Source organism: Glycine soja, chromosome 2 (assembly GCF_004193775.1).
Source record: "Glycine soja cultivar W05 chromosome 2, ASM419377v2, whole genome shotgun sequence".
Lineage (NCBI taxonomy): Eukaryota > Viridiplantae > Streptophyta > Magnoliopsida > Fabales > Fabaceae > Glycine > Glycine soja.
This window is the reverse complement of record NC_041003.1, coordinates 45,479,678-45,499,071: the sequence shown is the minus strand read 5'-3', so window position 1 is coordinate 45,499,071 and position 19,394 is coordinate 45,479,678. Positions and strand designations below refer to the sequence as shown.

General features: G+C 30.1%; 2 protein-coding genes across 2 annotated transcripts; one reads left to right on the top strand and one right to left on the bottom strand.

Annotated features, from left to right (window-relative positions):
- Positions 1-528: 528 nt before the first annotated feature.
- Positions 529-2,064, top strand: LOC114398162 (HMG-Y-related protein A). Its single transcript, XM_028360325.1, has 3 exons — positions 529-699; positions 785-984; positions 1,372-2,064. The coding sequence occupies exons 2-3, from the start codon at positions 934-936 to the stop codon at positions 1,849-1,851; spliced, it is 531 nt and encodes a 176-aa protein (XP_028216126.1). The 5' UTR covers positions 529-699; positions 785-933; the 3' UTR covers positions 1,852-2,064.
- Positions 2,065-6,016: 3,952 nt separating this feature from the next.
- Positions 6,017-7,441, bottom strand: LOC114398151 (HMG-Y-related protein A-like). The gene is made up of 2 exons (XM_028360314.1): positions 7,181-7,441; positions 6,017-6,793 (listed from the first exon to the last, which is right to left on the bottom strand). The coding sequence occupies exons 1-2, from the start codon at positions 7,229-7,231 to the stop codon at positions 6,314-6,316; spliced, it is 531 nt and encodes a 176-aa protein (XP_028216115.1). The 5' UTR covers positions 7,232-7,441; the 3' UTR covers positions 6,017-6,313.
- Between the last annotated feature and the right edge of the window lie 11,953 nt (positions 7,442-19,394).

The window sequence follows — 19,394 nt, the reverse complement described above, 5'->3', positions numbered from 1 at the left end:
TAACAGGGTAAAAACACAATTAAATCTTTTATATATATTTTTAAAAAAAACTTCAACTTGTTCCGTCTAGCAAAGAAAATACATTAAAGTTATCGAACTTAAGTAATGTTTATTGAAGACAAGTTATTTACGTTAAAAATATCGAATTTACAAGGACTTCAATTTTTTATTTAAGAATCTAACGAAACTAATAAGGATACCAATGATCAAACATAAATAACGAGTGCAGTTTTAAAATTGTTTACTTTCTTAAATTAAACTAAAACTATTTTAATGATTAAAATTATGACACGTAATCCCTCTTAAAAAAGACATTTTAGTACGTTTTTTTTTTATAAAGATGAAATACTGTTAAATTAAAAACAATAACTGTAAAAAATTAAAATATAAAATATATAAAACTCACTTTAAAAAAAAAAACTCTCCTAAAATTTAAATGTTTTTTTTATAAAAAAAAAACTTATAAAAAAAGTTAAAACTCGGGATAGTCTCCATCAGAAAACCTCATCCGAAATAACAAGCTTGCAAAAGACAACAGTGTACCTTCAAATATTTCTGAGAAGTAACACATCCCTGCCACGGCATCGATCCGAGTGACCTTCTTCACAATAGATCCTCAGCCGCACGATCATTGTCTTTTGGGTGATTCCTAGCCGTCCATAATCTCGAAAAGATGAACAAAGGAGACATGTAAAAGAGGCATGAAGTTTTTTTCCTTTTTCTTTTTAATTAAATCTCTTTCCATTTTTTAATTTATTTATCTTCCTTTAAATTCAATCCTCAGATCTTTGTAAGAGTCATCCATATCATACCCTTCACTTTCCTGGGAAAAAATTGGAACCTGCCTCTGTTAAAGTTTGTATTTTTCTGAGTGGGTGGGTTGATTGAGAGTGCTGTGCAAGCTTTGGAACTTTTTCCCAACCTGCTACTTCAATGGCCACTGAAGAGGTTAACAAACCTCAATCACTTCCTCCATACCCTGAGGTAATTCACATCATAATTCAGATTCCCTTTTTCTAAATTTTTTTTCTCCAAAATTAAACCTTGGGAACTATTTACCTGGTAAAGTTGGTAGATTTCACACTGATCTAATTGATCTGTACATTTTCACTGACTTGGGTTTCTTGTTTAGGTCACCCAATTTAAAATTTTATCACTTTTGGTAACAAAAATAGGAAAAATTAGGGGTTTTCAGCAATTGAAGCAAACAGTAAAAAAGGATGTCCCCCAGTTTTGGTCTCTAATGAGTTTGACCCCAATTCATGAACATGAGCTATGATATTTACTACAGAGCAGCTCTGTTGCTGAAAAAGACTTGGTTTTTGGTGACACTTTGTAATATGTTAACTCTGGGTGATGCTGTTGTTGTAGATGATAGTGAAAACACTTGAAGCACTGAATGAGCCAAATGGATCGAACAAGTCAGCAATATCAAAGTACATAGAAACCACCTACGGTGAGTTGCCAGACGCAACCGTTTTGGGGAGTCACCTTAACAAGATGAAAGACAGTGGAGAGCTTTCTTTCAAACAGAACAATTACATGAAAGCTGACCCAAATGCCCCACCAAAGAGGGGCCGTGGAAGGCCACCAAAGCCAAAGACTCCATTGCCACCAGGCACTGTTGTGTCCCCTCCAAGGCCAAGGGGTCGTCCCCCAAAAGACCCTAATGCCCCTCCTAAGTCTCCCAAGGCTAAGGCCACCCCTGGAAGTGGCAGGCCAAGAGGAAGGCCTAAGAAGGTTCCTCGGTCTCCGGCCGTCGCCGCTCCGACCGCCGTCTCCAGTGGCAGGCCTCGAGGTAGGCCTCCCAAGGTGAAGCCTCAGTTGACAGAAGTCAGTGTTGAGTCATAGAATGACTTCTTTCTTTCTAATTGATGTCAAAAGATGTAGTGTTCTACTCTTGAAGAAGTGATGATGGGTGTGATCTTAGATTTTGTGTTGATGTAATTTCTTTGTAAAATTATGTAGTGGTAGCTAACTTATCATGAGGTTCTGTGTTGGTTTTTCTTCCTAAATTATTATCAAAGTGAACAGTGACTTGAACTAATGTGCATTTAGTTTTCAGTGTTGAGTTCTCAAGTTCTAACTTACCATGACGTGGAAAAAGGGTTGTTGTTTCAGTGTTCAATGTGGTTATTTACCATGGTAGATCTGTGCACAATGCATATCTTTAAGACCCCCTGTATATATTTAAACAAGGGAGTGGGTCAAATGTACCCTGTTGCTAGAGATAAGATAGGGAAAGGAGAAACTCAAGGTGATGATGTAATCCAAATTTTGTTTCTGGACAACAACCTACGGAGGAACCTCGTACGGTATAGCCTTATATTCGCATGTTCCTTTGATATGACCTCTTCAGTGTGCTGAGAAGACGTTGTTTCCTTGAAGGGGGAAATTCTCTGGCCTGGTTTGACCTCTATTTTTCTCATGGTGACATAATTTGTAAAGTCAGCGATATAATTGATATGCTTAGTCGCAATTTATAATTTTCGGTCATGAAAGGGCGAATCCAAATTGGATTCAATCTTATGGTTTTTTTTAAAAAAATTATTATTGTTATGATTATTGATGTTTATGAACCTTTGTAGGATTGCTTTGTGCCAAATATTTTGGCTGTGGCACAGTCTCATGTTTAACCCCGCGAGTGTTTCATGTTTCTGTTTCTCTAACATGTTATGTTGACTTGTAAGTTATATTAACCTCTTTTTTTGAAAGGCGTAAGTAATATTATTCTTAGTTAAGTTTAATACTCTGTTTCTATTTATAATCAATTAAGAAAAATAATTAATTTAGTTGTTAGTGATAAATTTATAATTTTTTTTCAAAATTATCATTGTGATTAATACTCTTATCTTTTTTAATTGTTTATGAATATATTATATCTTTTCTTTGAAAGAAAAATATTTTTAGTCTAAAAATAATTAATATAAAAAATACTATAAATTGAGTTTTATAAAAAAAAAAAAAAGAACGAACACAATTTTAAATTTAAGCATTATAGATAAGAACAGAAAGGAGTAGATATATTTTTTTTGAAAGAGTTAAGTTTAATATATAGATCTCAGTGCTAAGCCAATATTTGAGCATGATACTCTTCAAAATGTTAATGCAGAAACCAAGAGCAATTATTAATGCACCACATTAAAGTTTGTGATGGAATTGAATTATTAATTTACTTGGGAACTGAAAATTCAAATTCCATAATGACTCTATAGTCTATAGTAGTTTCAATTGGCATGCAAACGTGTAAAATGGGGTTACATATAACCTTCATTTGAAATTTTGAACCATTTTCTGTGTTTAGTAAGGCAAAATGTTTTCCACCAACAGGGAATAGTTTTCCGTCATCTTCCTCAAGGAAAACTTAGATAATAAAATTAGCTTCTGAATTTTGGTATCCTTATCCAAACTTCTCTAGTTTTTACTCTAATTTACTACAATCTCTTGAGAATCCCTTAAACGATAATCTATGATGCGGTAAAATATTTGTAATACACGATACAAACAAGCAAGTCTATTTTTTCCTCTTATTTTGCTGGGTTTGTGTTTCTTTTTCTAATATGAAATTATACAAATATAATGTTCTTAAATATATGTATAATTGCAGTAACAAAAAAATATGCATAATTAAAATCAAAATTTACTATTTTAATAAAATTAAGTTTTCATGACACTAAATGAGATAATGATTTTCCCTATTTGTGACTTAACCGCACTTCTCCTCACTTTTGTATTTGGTGAAGAAAACAAAAGCCTAGCAACAGCAACACAAATGGATAGCCCAACGCCCCAACCCAACGTTAGCCACAAGCTTTCTTGGATTAAAAAAATAAATAACGAACACCTTTCCCACATTTGGAACAATTCCTCATCAACGAATCTTTCATTGGTTTAATCTAAACAAACATTATCTAGTGATAGAAGTGATGCATCATAAGCAAAATGCTCCCATAAGAATATTTTGTGACAACAAATCGGCCATTAGAGTTTATCATAGCTGAAAAAGAAGTGAAGATTAATTATTATTCAACCGAAGAGCAAGTGGTGGATATATTTTTACAAGCCGTTGAAGATCCAGTTATTTTACAAGTGGTGGACATATTTCGGAATGATTCAAGCTTGATTTCATGGAGGCAACGTCCGTAAATTAAATCAAGCTGTAAAATTTGACTGATGAAAATTACACTTCTTATACAGCTGTTACATAACTTTTAATCCACCACATGCACCGTCTTTGATCTGTAATAGTTTGATATGCATGAAATTTTGAGTGAATTAAGTGAGAACTCTCTTCCTCCCTCTATTTCGTTTCCGCTGCGTGTTTGTGTATAGAACATTGCAATTATTATTTATATATTTTCCTGAAATTACAATTTACACATCTGAAGATATTGTGAAAGAGCCATTTGTTCATACTCTTCCAAATCAACCAGATACGAAGGTTTGTCAAAATCCAAGCATGTAAGTCCATGTTGACTATGTGAAGATGGATGGTCGTTTCTGCTTCAACGTAACATGCATAGTTTTTTGTGGTTCATCTTAGCCCACCATGTAAGCACATTCCAGAGAAAAAGCGAACTTGATCATAACCAAGCTTTTACATGTACGTAAGATTTTGGCAACAAAACAGTCTGCGTGGGCCAAAGTTAATTGGTCCGAAAACTATTAATTTTTGTAGATGTCTCAGATATTAATTTCTAAGAATTTGTAGATATCCCAAAAATCTATTTCCAAATTGTATTAAATACATTATGAAAATAAATTAAAACAACCCTAGTGCTAGTGTATTAAGAAGTGGATAGAAATTACTTCTTAAAAAAAAGAGCTTATTTTATTTTTAAAAACCATAAACAAACAGACCCTATAGTCCATATATGAGTACTTTTTTTTAAAAATACAGGTATTATGAAGATGAACACTATAATACCTATCTAAACTCTACCTACCGTAATTCCTATTGTTATATGTGAAAAGAAACAAGTGGAGTTTGTTACCATAAAATAGATTTTATGGCAAAGCAAAAAAGGAGTGATGGAAAGACCACAATCAATCATTTACAGACACTGAAATATTTAGCACTGCTCTTTTTCTTTTTTTCCATCCTAATCAACGCCTTATGCCCTTATCCATCAACAAATATAAATTTGTAACCTCAAATTTGATATCGCATTTTTAGTCACGGATTTCGTGGTAAAATTTGCATAACTACTATTTCTATTCCTTATGTAGCCCTAAACTTTTGTTTGTAATAAAGTAAAGAGAAAATCCAGAACTGAGTTCATGCTGGAACCGAGCCTTAACTGAATACGGAGGATTACCTGTTCCTAAAATTTAGTTTGTTTAGATACATACGAGTACGACTGCTTTGCCGACATAATTTATGGTGCTGATCGAAAGATCAAGAAGAGAATCTAGCCACCACTTAACCTAAGGGGGTTAAACACAACTACCACATCCAAAAATACTAGGCTCATAACTGTAAAAGTAAAAACACCACCATACTATTTATTATAAGTTAGAGATTAATCTTATTTATTATAAATGATTGTCACTTATCTAAGAATAAATTTTGTACACAATCAAATACAAAATTTAAACATAAATTTTCCTACTAAATAAATTATTTTTACTTATATAATACACGATAAAATTCTACACCGCTCACTCTTTAAATTCACACTTCCAAAATTTTAATTCCAAACTGTGACTAACTAATTCTATTCCCAAATCTACAAATTTGAGTATTTAACCAATGACAAGGTACCAATCATAGTTTTTTAGTGGTCAAACAAGGGCAGAGAATTTCCCCCACCAAGGAAACAAAGACTTCTTGGCATACTGAAAAGGTCTTATCAACGGAAACACAGGAATAGAGATTGCATCGTACGGTTGATGTCCAAATATCAAGCAAAGAGTCAAATTTAATACATCATCTACTTCAGCTTCTCCTTTCCCTATCTATAGGGACAGTGTCCATTGACCCATGTTTTAAAGATTTGCACTGCGCACAGACCCATCAAGGATAAATAACCACATTAAACTCTGAAACAAACATCAACCTTTTTTCCTACTACATTATGGATTTATAAGTTAGAACTAAGGAACAAACCACAAGAAACCAAATCACCATTAGCTCAAGTCACTGTTCTCTTTGGTAGTAGTAATTAGCAAGAATAACCAACACAAAGCCCCATAATAAGCAAGCTACCACTACTTAATTTTACAAAGGAATTACATTAACACAATATCTAAGACCACACCCATCATCACTTCTACAAGAGTTTTGACATCAATTAGAAAGAAAGAAGCCATTCTATGACTCAACACTGACTTCTGTCAACTGAGGCTTCACCTTGGGAGGCCTACCTCGAGGCCTGCCACTGGAGACGGCGGTCGGAGCGGCGACGGCCGGAGACCGAGGAACCTTCTTAGGCCTTCCTCTTGGCCTGCCACTTCCGGGGGTGGCCTTAGCCTTGGGAGACTTAGGAGGGGCATTAGGGTCTTTTGGGGGACGACCCCTTGGCCTTGGAGGGGACACAACAGTGCCTGGTGGCAATGGAGTCTTTGGCTTTGGTGGCCTTCCACGGCCCCTCTTTGGTGGGGCATTTGGGTCAGCTTTCATGTAATTGTTCTGTTTGAAAGAAAGCTCTCCACTGTCTTTCATCTTGTTAAGGTGACTCCCCAAAACGGTTGCGTCTGGCAACTCACCGTAGGTGGTTTCTATGTACTTTGATATTGCTGACTTGTTCGATCCATTTGGCTCATTCAGTGCTTCAAGTGCTTTCACTATCATCTACAACAACAGCATCACCCAGAGTTAACATATTACAAAGTGTCACCAAAAACCAAGTCTTTTTCAGCAACAGAGCTGCTCTGTAGTAAATATCATAGCTCATGTTCATGAATTGGGGTCAAACTCATTAGAGACCAGAACTGGGGGACATCCTTTTTTACTGTTTGCTTCAATTGCTGAAAACCCCTAATTTTTCCTACTTTTGTTACCAAAAGTGATAAAATTTTAAATTGGGTGACCTAAACAAGAAACCCAAGTCAGTGAAAATGTACAGATCAATTAGATCAGTGTAAAATCTACCAACTTTACTAGGTAAATAGTTCCCAATATTTAATTTTGGAGAAAAAAAAATTAAAAAAAGGGAATCTGAATTATGATGTGAATTACCTCAGGGTATGGAGGAAGTGATTGAGGTTTGTTAACCTCTTCAGTAGCCATTGAAGTAGCAGGTTGGGACAAAGTTCCAAAGCTTGCACAGTACTCTCAATCAACCCACCCACTCAAAAAAATACAAACTTTAAGAGAGGCAGGTTCCAATTTTTTTCCAGGAAAGTGAAGGGTATGATATGGATGACTCTTACAAAGATCTGAGGATTGAATTTAAAGGAAGATAAATAAATTAAAAAATGGAAAGAGATTTAATCAAAAAGAATAAAGAAAAAAAAATTCATGCCTCTTTTACAAGTCTGCCTTGTTCATCTTTACGAGAATATGGACGGCTAGGAATCACCCAAAAGAAGATGATCCCACGGTTGAGGCGCTATTGTTGAGAAGGTCACTTGGATTGATGACGTGGCAGGGATGTGCTAGTTCACAGAATTTTTTGAAGGATGTCGTTTGCATGCTGCTTTGGATGAGGTTTTGACGGAGGCTATCCCTATTTTTAACTTTTTTGTATAAAATATTTATTTATTTATTTTCCATTTAAATTTTAGTATAGTTGAAAATTGAAATAATATCAGAAAAAATGATATTTTAAAAATTTTCATTGAATAGTTTTTTCATTTTGATTAATTATTTTATTAAAATACATATTAAGTGTCACATTTTTATTCACCTGCTGCACTCATTTTCAGATTAAAAAACACCGCTCTCATTTATTTTCTTATCTTTAGTTTCTTCAATAAAAAGTCGAAGTCCTTGTAAATTCTATAATTTTTTAACGTAATTCAATGAACATTACTTAAACGTGATATCGAAATCGAACCCCGTTGAAAATTAATCTCCATTGAATATAATCATCAAAATTAATCTCCAAGCAAAAATGCCATAGTACATTATACTAAAATTTATTTAATATTATTAGAATAATAGACACAGATCATAATTTACTTTGAAACTAATTATTATAAAATGATTTGTGGTTGAAAAACTAAAAAAATATTTTAAATAATTTTAGCCCATGGCCAAAAAAATATATTTTAACAATGGATGAGGAAGAGGATGAAGAGGGGAAAAAAAAAAGGAGTGAAGTATTTGAATTAAGGGATAAAATGATCTTTAATGAAGATTTAAAATTTTATACGGACCAAAAAATAATTATGGCACGAGTCAATAATAATACCTTATTCCTATTGTGTTATTCTCAAAACAAAATGCAAACATTTTTTCACTCACCTTCTCAACTTGTTTCAATTGATTCCACTTTCATTCTCAAATATTCAGTTTGGTTTTCTTTAGAATATCTGGTCTTCTATATTTCCAGTGGCTTTAAAACCAAATTACACCCTTCTTAGTATTGAAAGACAGTTACATTAACTTATTTAACTAGAAGTGCTTGAAAAAAAATATTTTATAAGAAAAATAATATATATATATATATATATATATATATATATATATATATATAAAGTGAAAGGAAAAGATGTATTTATATATATATATATATATATATATAAAGTGAAAGGAAAAGATGTATTTTTATTAGTTTTTTTCTCACAAAAATATATTTTTGGGTAATTGTAGTCTTAGTTCTTTTTAGTTAATTTTGAATACTTATTTAAAAAAAAAGAATCACATATTTTTTTTATTAAAAATTAAAATAAATAGTATAGTAATTAAAATAAATGATTTAATAATAAAGAAATAATTTTATTACAGCAAAAAGTGCAATATTAAAAAATGTTGAAAATAAGGGGCTTTATTAAAGTATGTGTAATAATAAGAATAATAATAAGTTCAAAGGAAACTTCAAATAGCATTTAAGAAACACTATAAAGTAATAAGATAATTTTATTTACCAATGTTTTAAAAAATTTAGTAAATAAGTTATTAAAACTAAATGATTTACCAACGCAACGCACTCTATTATAATATAAAACTGATTAGAAAGTTTTTAACTCGATAAAAAAAAAAAACTATTTTTTTCACTTTTAGTCAAATTGATGTTTAACTGATACGAAATTAGTTAGCTCGCAGGGAATGAAATTCAATTTTAAATTTGATTATATTCTCAAATACATTTTCCATTATTTATAGTAGAATAATCCATCAAAATAAAATTTAAGTAAAATAAAATAATTAGTTCATAAGAAAGAAAGAAAGAAATATTAAGAGTTGATGGTATTCAAAATATTAAAGATTTGAAGTATGAGAGACAACTAAAGCTCATTAACAACCATCTGTTAAGAGCATTCATGTACAATTCATATCTTTATATATCTATGTGTGTGTGCTTCTTTTTGTTAAGCTTGGATCCCACTAGATGATGTTTTTTAATATATATGTTGTATTTTGGATTTTATAGACAAGATTTGGAGATATAGTTGATTGCATTGATATTAACAGGCACCCAGCATTTGACCATCCGTTATTAAAAAATCACAAGTTGCAAGTATACACTCCTTTGAATAGTCTCAAGTGTGGTTAACTTTTTATCTTTATTTGATTATATTTCTTCTTAATCTCAATTTTGATTTTGCTTTGTTATATAAAGAGAAAACCCAACTTTAAAACCTCAACCGAAAAAACAAGTGTGAAAAACTCACCATCTAAACCTATATTTAGGCTTGAGAAGCATCAATATTATTCAATTGGAATTGTTCCTATTAGAAGAACAACAAAAGATGATCTAATTCGAGATGAATCATTATTAACTAATCATACACTGATTCAAAACAGTCTTATTAATCATGTAAGTTTTGTCTTTGTATAATTAAATTTCAAATATTTTTAGTTTATTTTTATAAAATGCATCACATCAAACATTTCAATTTGAGTGGTTATTTAAATCTATTAAATTTTGTAGTATGCATATGTATCCCTTGTATCAACTTTAGGTCCTTATTATGGAGTCGGTGGTGTAAATAGCTATTATAATCCAAAAGTTGAGAAGGATCAAACCAGCACTTCTATTGTATGGGTTCGAAATAATGCTAATAGAATCGCGTTTGGATGGCATGTGAGTTTTACTTTTAATCAATGATAAAAAAAATTTATTATTAATTGATAACAAAATCTCATATTTCTAACATTCCTTTGCATGGAATTATCATTTTTTTTTTAAAAAATATATGCACTTGTGTCAATTTGATGATATAAAAAATAATATCTAATTAATTTGAAAATTTGGTGTTAGGTGGATCCAAATTTTATGGTGATGATGCAACTTATGTTTACTCATGTTGGACGGTAAGAAAATATTTCTTTATGTTTTTTATCATTACATATCCCATAGCGAATGAAACACATGGTAATTTTTTATAAATATATATTATTTTTAATATTGATTTGAATCTTATTTTTTATTTTAGGTAAAAAAAATTTAAAATAATAAGCAAGAAACTTAAGGGATTGAGCTCTCTCAACAGAGATATTTTTTTCATATGCATGAATAAGAGATCAAATAGGTAAGGGACAAGATTATCTACACTCTTTTTAAATGAGATATAACTTATAACTAGTTTTTGACTCCATACAGTGCAATCCATTTGCATTATGCCTTCTTTCAAAGTGAGAAGTTTGGATTAAGGTTTCGTGGATGCTAACAAGATTAAACCCTTCCTCTGATATATATGACATATTCAAAATTGGTTAAATTAGTTACGAAAATGAAATTCACTTCTTGAATTTGTTCAAGGGATATTCAATTGTTTTATGTTAAATAAAATGAAACAATTAAAGAGAATTAGAAAAATGAGATTCTCAAACCTCAATAAAGATAAATTTTTTTAAAAATATTTTCAACCTCAATGCCTGTGGTCAAATAATAGACAATCATTAATAATCTTTTTGTAAATAATAGGCAAAGTATACTCTCTTATAGGTTCAACGAGGATTTTTATTCTCTCATGGGTATGATGTTTTGTCCCACCATGGAACTCTTTTCGTTCCTCATATTTTCTCTGTTTTTATTAATGAAATTGGCTTTGCAGCATAGAAAAAAAAAGGGTGTTTTTGTTTCAACTTAGTTGGGATCAAGACTTCCCCATTGATGTTTCTCAAAGTCTCTCTTTGACGTTGATAAAAAAATGCTTGTGGTCAAATGGTCATGATAGCCTTCAAATTATAAATATTTTAAAAATCAAATTAAATAAATATTTGTTCATAATTCCTTATTTTATTGAGGCTAACATTATTTGTATAATATATAATACATTAATTGATAACTAATGTATTATAATGAAAAAATAAGTAGCTTAAATTTTTAATTAATATAAACAATTATATTAATTGGGATATGTATAGTTAATTCTGGAAAGCAAAAGAGATGTATATCTTTAAGGGAAAAACCATAATGGGTAGCTGGAAGGTAGAAAGGAGATACAAAGTTGTACCTAAAAAAATTGGATGTAAAAAAAAAAAAAAAGCCTAAATTCTTATATAAGTACATTTGACACTATTTTTTATTTTTTTTTACTTTTGTCTGATTTGTATTTTGGATTGGACGTGTTCATTAAATGGTTAACCTAAAGCCCAAATTTTATTTATTTTTTATTTGCTTTTGGAATGAATTCCAATATTTAAAGTATACCCTTCTTAATTGTTAAAAATACATCATGCTCTTTATCTGATGTGTCATTTCTCGTGCCTGAGTAGCCATAACCCTGATTAGGTCATTGCATGATTTCTCTATCAGAAGATAGTTATATAAAAATGTTCCTATCACTTCGAGTGGAAAATTAGAATATATTTTGCATTAAAAATATATATAACACTAATAAATGGAGAAAATAAGTTTGCACACTAAATGTGTGTTCTTGAAATAACAATTTTTTTTCTTCAATAGTATGAAGATTCCATGTGTATTTATCTCAAGACCAATATCTATTGTCATCTCTTTTATAAGTGAAACTCTAAAGAACAAATCTTTATTTTACATATATAAAATTAGGCTTTTGTAATTTATGCCTAATGTCATTTTTTCTAGTATAGATGCTTATGGATTTGGGCCTTTTCAAGAAAGAAAGATTTATTTAAAATAATTGCATATCTCTTTATCTTTACATTTGAAAATAAAAAATTATATGATATTTCTTTATCTAAGACAAAGATAATTTTCAAATAATCATATAATTAATACGATAACTAATCACATGATATCATCCTGATATATCATCATAGAGTTTTATCTTCATTCTATGGATAACTTTCACATTTATAAAATAATATTCTATAGTTATATTAATTATATTCTTAGTGATAACAAAGAATATAATAATATTACACTAAAATATTTATTTGATTAAATTAAATTTTCTAATTTAATTATCAAATAAATTATTGTTTTTTTGCAAAGATTGAAACACTTTGTATAACCCCATAGGTTTTAATACTAAACCGATAATAAATTAATCATAATGAATTTACTAATTAAGATAATAGTTTAGCAACATTCCTTTACTCCGGATAGCATGAATTCAAGAATCACTAGAAGAGTACCTTCCATCATTTATAGCTCAAGATTAACGGTAGAGTATAGTATTAAGGTCAAATTCTAATAAGTTAATACATGATATCTAATTAATTAATGATTTAAGAAACTATTTTATTCTTTCATTCGATTGCACTGAGTAAGATATTAATTCTGTTATAGAACTCAAACTCGTTAACAAGAGTTGATGAATTTTTTCTTGATTAATCATTAATTTTATCAACATTTAATGATATCTAATATTCATTCAGCTAGTGTCTCAAGACATTAGATATCCTAAATTAAAATATAATAAATAATTTATTAATTAATGTGATAGTCTCATGTAAAAAGAAAACTATTGTATTTCTTTTGGAGAATTTTTTATTGAGTCGGTTCAATGATGACATCTACATATACATCATTTATATATATAATTTAATAAATGAGATCATTAATTTTTATTCAATAAAGATCATTATATATATATATATATATATGTATATATATATATATCATATTCACAATAATCTTATTATCAATGATAATTGATGATTTGTCTCTCATTATCATAATAAATAGTCTCTAATTTTAATCACTGGCTTGTCAAATTAATAATTTAATAAAATAATGAGTATGATAATAGAATAACAAACAATTTTTTACTAAAATTAATAACATAATAGATTAAATCTTCAACATGCATATTTATCTCTAACACCAACATGTTTTATGATTGCTGACAAAGAATTCTAAGACAAAGATTTCAGGTGTCAAAAGTGATGAGGAAATTGTCGATGGTAAAATACACATGGTAAGCAATTTTTCTATGGCATAAAGTGGATCACTTTTGTAGGCCTGCAAAGGGATAAAAAAATCAAGATAAATATCACCATCTAAAGTAATAAGCATCAGTTTTCTATTTCTTTTGAAACTACCTGCTAGTTGGTTTGAAGAGGTTCAGTTAATGCCCTAGTTTCCAATTCAATATCCTCAACAGAGCTCCTTGCATGGACAAAAAAATCATTCTCGTTGGATTCTGTAGAAATGATTTGGTTTGTTCCTAAACCACACCTCCAGTTGCCCAAGACTCTAAGTCTCTAAATGGTTTCCACACCGAATCCCACCTTGTTGAATTAACTCGATGTGATGCGATTTTTAAACAATCATAGTTTTCCACTAGTTGTAAATATAAAACCCCATAAAATGATAGATTCAGGATGTACTGCTAGAGGTATATTTCTTTCTCTTGCTGGGTAAATAAATATTGTTGCACATAACCTAAAATTTGACTCGTGAAAGTTAATGTATCATTTGCTTTATTGCTCTCAACATATCTGTTGAATTTAATTTGATAAACATTATTGCTACATTGTAACGTATAATAGCTATGGTTGTTGGGTTAGTTTACGGGGGCTAGCAGTTTATTAATAATAATATTTAGCCCCTTTTTCTTTAGATTTGTTTCTAAGAAGGACTAAACTTGCTTCTTAAAGAGTTTGGTAATTTTTTCCCCTTACTTGTGTATCTTTTTATAGCTTTTTTAACATTTATGATTTATGCTATTTTTTAATTTTTTTTACTCCCTTCCCTAGGCATATGCAGAGGAAGAAGAAAGGAAAAGAGATGAAACACGGGCCCTTAATCGGTAGTACCAGCTCGTAACTCTTCAAAGAAGGTTAAATAATCGTTGTATATATTAATAACAGTTTGTCTTCAGGAAACCAAACTGGTGTCCCATGTATAAATAATGATGAGTCAAGTGTCACAGTTTGTGATATTAATGACAAGAGTCAGAACCAAAGAGACCAACAGGTTGACAAATGTGATACTAATCTTGATTCTTCATTAAGCACTCCACTAAAAGATCATGAACATGTGTTTTTGAAAGAGTTCGAGAGCTTTGATGAGGGAACTTTTCTATTGACAAAGCGATGTCAATGTGGATTTTCAGTCCAAGTAGAAGAATTATAGTATTCATTTAGAAAAATTTTATGCTTAAATGTGTGTTGTTTTTTTTTCTTTTCACAAGCATACATAAAGAACAATTAAATATCCAAACATACTTATTATCCCATCCATTATTTACACAAATATACATATTTATACTGTATTCTCATCAAAACAGAATTCGAGTTCTCAACCTGGATTTTTTATGAAAAAATTATTTTTTTAAAAGATAAAAATTATAAATAAAGGAAATTAAAGCAAAATAATAAAATTTGAGTTTTCAAATTACTCCTTCGATGGAATAAATCTATGATATTTTACATTAAACACTCTCAAGGATAATCAAATAAGTTGCGTCTCTACGAATTTTCTTTATTAAAATTCACAGATTATTGATGGTTAGAAGATTATTATTTTAGCGGTCAGGCCATGTAATATACTCAAAAAATTAATCAAATATGAAATAAAAAAATTGATAAAAAATGATAAAGACATGTTAAAAGTGTTAGTATCACAGAACACATTTCTATCAAATAAATTTTTTAGTTATTTTTAACAAATCAGTAATCCAACTAAAAAAAGACATATTGTACAACATCTTTCAAATTATGATTAGTTTCATATTTTTTGTGGTTCAATTGTTATTCTTAATATGTTTCGTTACTTTCATTTTATTATGTTAAATTTATTATATATGTCTCTCTATTTCTCATCTCAATTATCATAATGCTTTAATTTCTCTATATAATATATAAGTAAGATATAGTAATCATTTATTCATTGTATTTTTAATCAATTTAATTTTTTAAAATAATTTCCCATTTTTTAATTTATTTTAAGACTATTAATTAATTTTATTATTTTTATTTAATGTACATAAGAAAAAAAAGACCCGTCAATGAAACAAAAATTGAACTTAAAAAAATTCACAACATATTCAAGTGTCTCAAATTTGCATTTTATTTAAAAGTACTTACATAATAATTAAAAAATTATATCATAATATTCTCTAATTTTATTATTTTGCATTAATTTACTTTATTTATATTATCTTTTTATTTTTTTAAAAAAAATTATTTTTTCATAAAAAAGGTACACTGTAAATAGTAAATATGTGTGTTTTGTGTAAATAATGAAGAAACATGTATATTTTGGTATTTAATTTTTTTTATGTATGTGAAAAAAATTAAAGGTTGATAAATTAATTCATGAAAAACTCATGTGCTTATTATTTAATCCGTCATTTTTGCTTATAAAATGTTTTGTTTATCAAATGGTTTCTATTAGTATTTCTTATGAGTAGTTTTTTATTTGTTGTTTTTATCAAGAGTCTGTATGGAACTCTTTTAGATACGAGTATGTTCCTTATATATATATATATATATATATATATATATATATATATATATATATATATATATATATATATATATTAAACTCTTTGAAAAATAATATCATATTTGAGACATTGATGGAAAGTTTTTTTTTTTTTTGAAAAACAAACTGTTTTATATGCATCAATGGTGTAGAAAGGTTGATTTTTTTCTCAACAATCTCTTTACTAAAAAACTTATCCCGAAATTACCTCATCTATTCCTGCTCACCAACCTTTGCTAGCAAGTTACCAATACATATCCATTTTTATCTAGAAGTTGATTTTTTTTATTATATCTAAACAAAGTTAATTTTCTTAAAATCGTTCTTTTAAGAAATACCAATTCAAGTTGTAATCAACCGTTTAAATAATCTATTTTTCATAATTGACTCAAATCCGCTCACCAACCTTTACTAGCAAGTTACCAATACATATCCATTTTTATGTAGAAGTTGATTTTTTTTTTATATCTAAACAAAGTTAATTTTCTTAAAATCGCTCTTTCAAGAAATACCAATTTAAGTTATAATCAACTGTTGAAACAATCTATTTTTCATAATTGACTCAAATCCGAATTACACTAGTTTCTTTAAATAGCATGCATGGGTTTCTTATTTAGTACACTTAAATATTATGAGCATGAATTACACTAGTTTCTTTAAATAGCATGCATGGGTTTCTTATTTAGTACACCTAAATATTATGAGCATGAGGGAAAGAACTAAAATATTTTTTTTTCTTATGTTGAGCTCTTTAAATTTACAGATATCCAATAAGAATTTTAGAGCTTTAGGAAATAAAGAAAAAAAAATAAAAATACAGAAAAAAGTTTTTGGAAAGTGATATGGGATATTGAACATGATAGAATTTATTTAGTTAGAAAAAAAATACGCATACAATTAGAATATTTTTTTTTTACAGTTTTTATTATAAATGATGGTAAATAGTAAAAGCATAAAAACATAAATAAAATATGCACATGTACATATGATGGAGAATTTCACACCTTAATCTTTATAATTTTACTATTAAAAAAATGATTATACTTATCAGAATAAAAGATAACAAATGAGATTTTATATATATATATAACATCAATTACATCCATCCCGATTACAACTACCACCCGTCTCACTGGCTGATTCTAGTGCTAATTACCGTTGTGCTGTTGGTCTTGCTAGTCATGCTTCTTGTGTTTTACGTGTGTGCAAGATCATTGCGCACGGTCCTACCCCACCACCACCACCACCACTGTCGGCTGCGGCAGAAGAACAAGCACAATTGCCCGGTGGAGCTTCTTGTGAATGGGGAACATCCTTTGGCTTCCTCCGACAAGGATGGGAATTGAAGGATACTGTCCTTCTTCTTCCGTTTAGTATAATTCGGTAGAGTTCTAGACTTCACTTTTAGGCTCTAGATGCCCAATCTTGATTGTGAGGGTTGTGTGTTAAGATTTTCCGTATTGATTAGGAATATGATCCAAACTTCTATGGGTTCGAACTTGAAATTGAAAGTGTAAAATCTATTACTAATCTTATTTTGACTTGAAAGAAAGGATTTGATGATCTTTTAATGACTTTTGGAAAAAAAACTTAACTCACAGAATGAAGGGAGATGCATGCACAAATTTGCACACAATTTTTATTGAATAATAATCAATTTAAATAGAGATTTTTATCACAATTTGCACACAATTTTTATCAGAATAAAAGATAACAAATGAAATGATAATATATATATATATTTCCAATACTTGAGAAAAGTAACAAATAAGCTTTGAAGTGAGATGTTTCAAAAAGTCAGGTTGTGAGCTTCTTCTTCCGTCTCACCTCACATTCTTTTTTCTCTCTGGTTCAACTGAAAGCCAAAGGAAAACATATTCCGCTAGTAGCACCTCATGCCATGCCATCTCCGACCTCCATCCACAGCCACACCATCAACTACACCCATCCCGATTACAACTACCACCATCAATTCCAGTGCTAGTTACCATTGTGTTGTTGGTCTTGCTAATCATGCTTCTTGTGTTTTACGTCATGTGCAAGATCATTGTGCACGGTCCTACCCCACCACCACCACCACTGCCGGCAGCGGCAGAAGAACAAGCACAATTGCCCGGTGGAGCTTCTTGTGAATGGGGAACATCCTTTGGCTTCCTCCGACAAGGATGGGAACTGAAGGATACTGCCCTTCTTCTTCTGTTTAGTATAATTCGATAGAGTCCTAGACTTCACATTTAGGCTCTAGATGCCCAATCTTGATTGTGAGGGTTGTGTGTTAAGATTTCCCGTATTGATTAGGAATATGATAGAAATACTCTTTGACTTGTAAGTTTGTCTTTTAATAAGGTTTTCATTCACTAATGCTCTACTTCTATGGTCCAAACTTGAAATTGAAAGTGTAAAATCTATTACTAATCTTATTTTGACTTGAAAGAAAGGATTTGATGATCTTTTAATGACTTTTGTTGGAAAAAAAATTTAACTCACAAAATGAAGGGAGATGCATGCACAAATTTGCACACAATTTTTATTGAATAATAATCTGTTTAAATAGAGATTTTTATCACAATTTGCTCACAATTTTTATCAGAATAAAAGATAACAAATGAAATGATAATATATATATATATATATATATATATATATATATATATATATATATATATTTCCAATACTTGAGAAAAGTAACAAATAAGCTTTGAAGTGAAATGTTTCGAAAAGTCAGGGTGGAAGCTGCTTCTTCCGTCTCACCTTACATTCTTTTCTTTCTCTGGTTCAACTGAAAGCCAAAGGAAAACATATTCCGCTAGTAGCATCTCATGTCATGCCATCTCCGACCTCCATCCACAGCCACACCATCAACTACACCCATCCCGATTACAACTACCACCATCAATTCCAGTGCTAGTTACCATTGTGTTGTTGGTCTTGCTAATCATGCTTCTTGTGTTTTACGTCATGTGCAAGATCATTGTGCACGGTCCTACCCCACCACCACCACTGTTGGCAGCGGCAGAAGAACAAGCACAATTGCCGGTGGAGCTTCTTCTGGATGGGGAACATCCTTTGGCTTCCTTCGACAGGGATGGGGACTGAAGATATTGTCCTTCTTCTTCTGTTTAGTATAATTCGGTAGATTCCTAGACTTCAATTTTAGGCTCTAGATGCCCAATCTTGATTGTGAGGGTTGTGTGTTAAGATTTCTCGTATTGATTAGGAATATGATCCAAATACTCTTTGACTTGTAAGTTTGTCTTTTAATAAGGTTTTCATTCAGTGATGCTCAACTTCTATGGTCCGAACTTGAAATTGAAAGTGCAAAATCTATTACTAATCTTATTTTGACTTGAAAGAAAGGATTTGATGATCTTTTAATGACTTTTGTTGGAAAAAAAAATTTAACTCACAGAATGAAAGGAGATG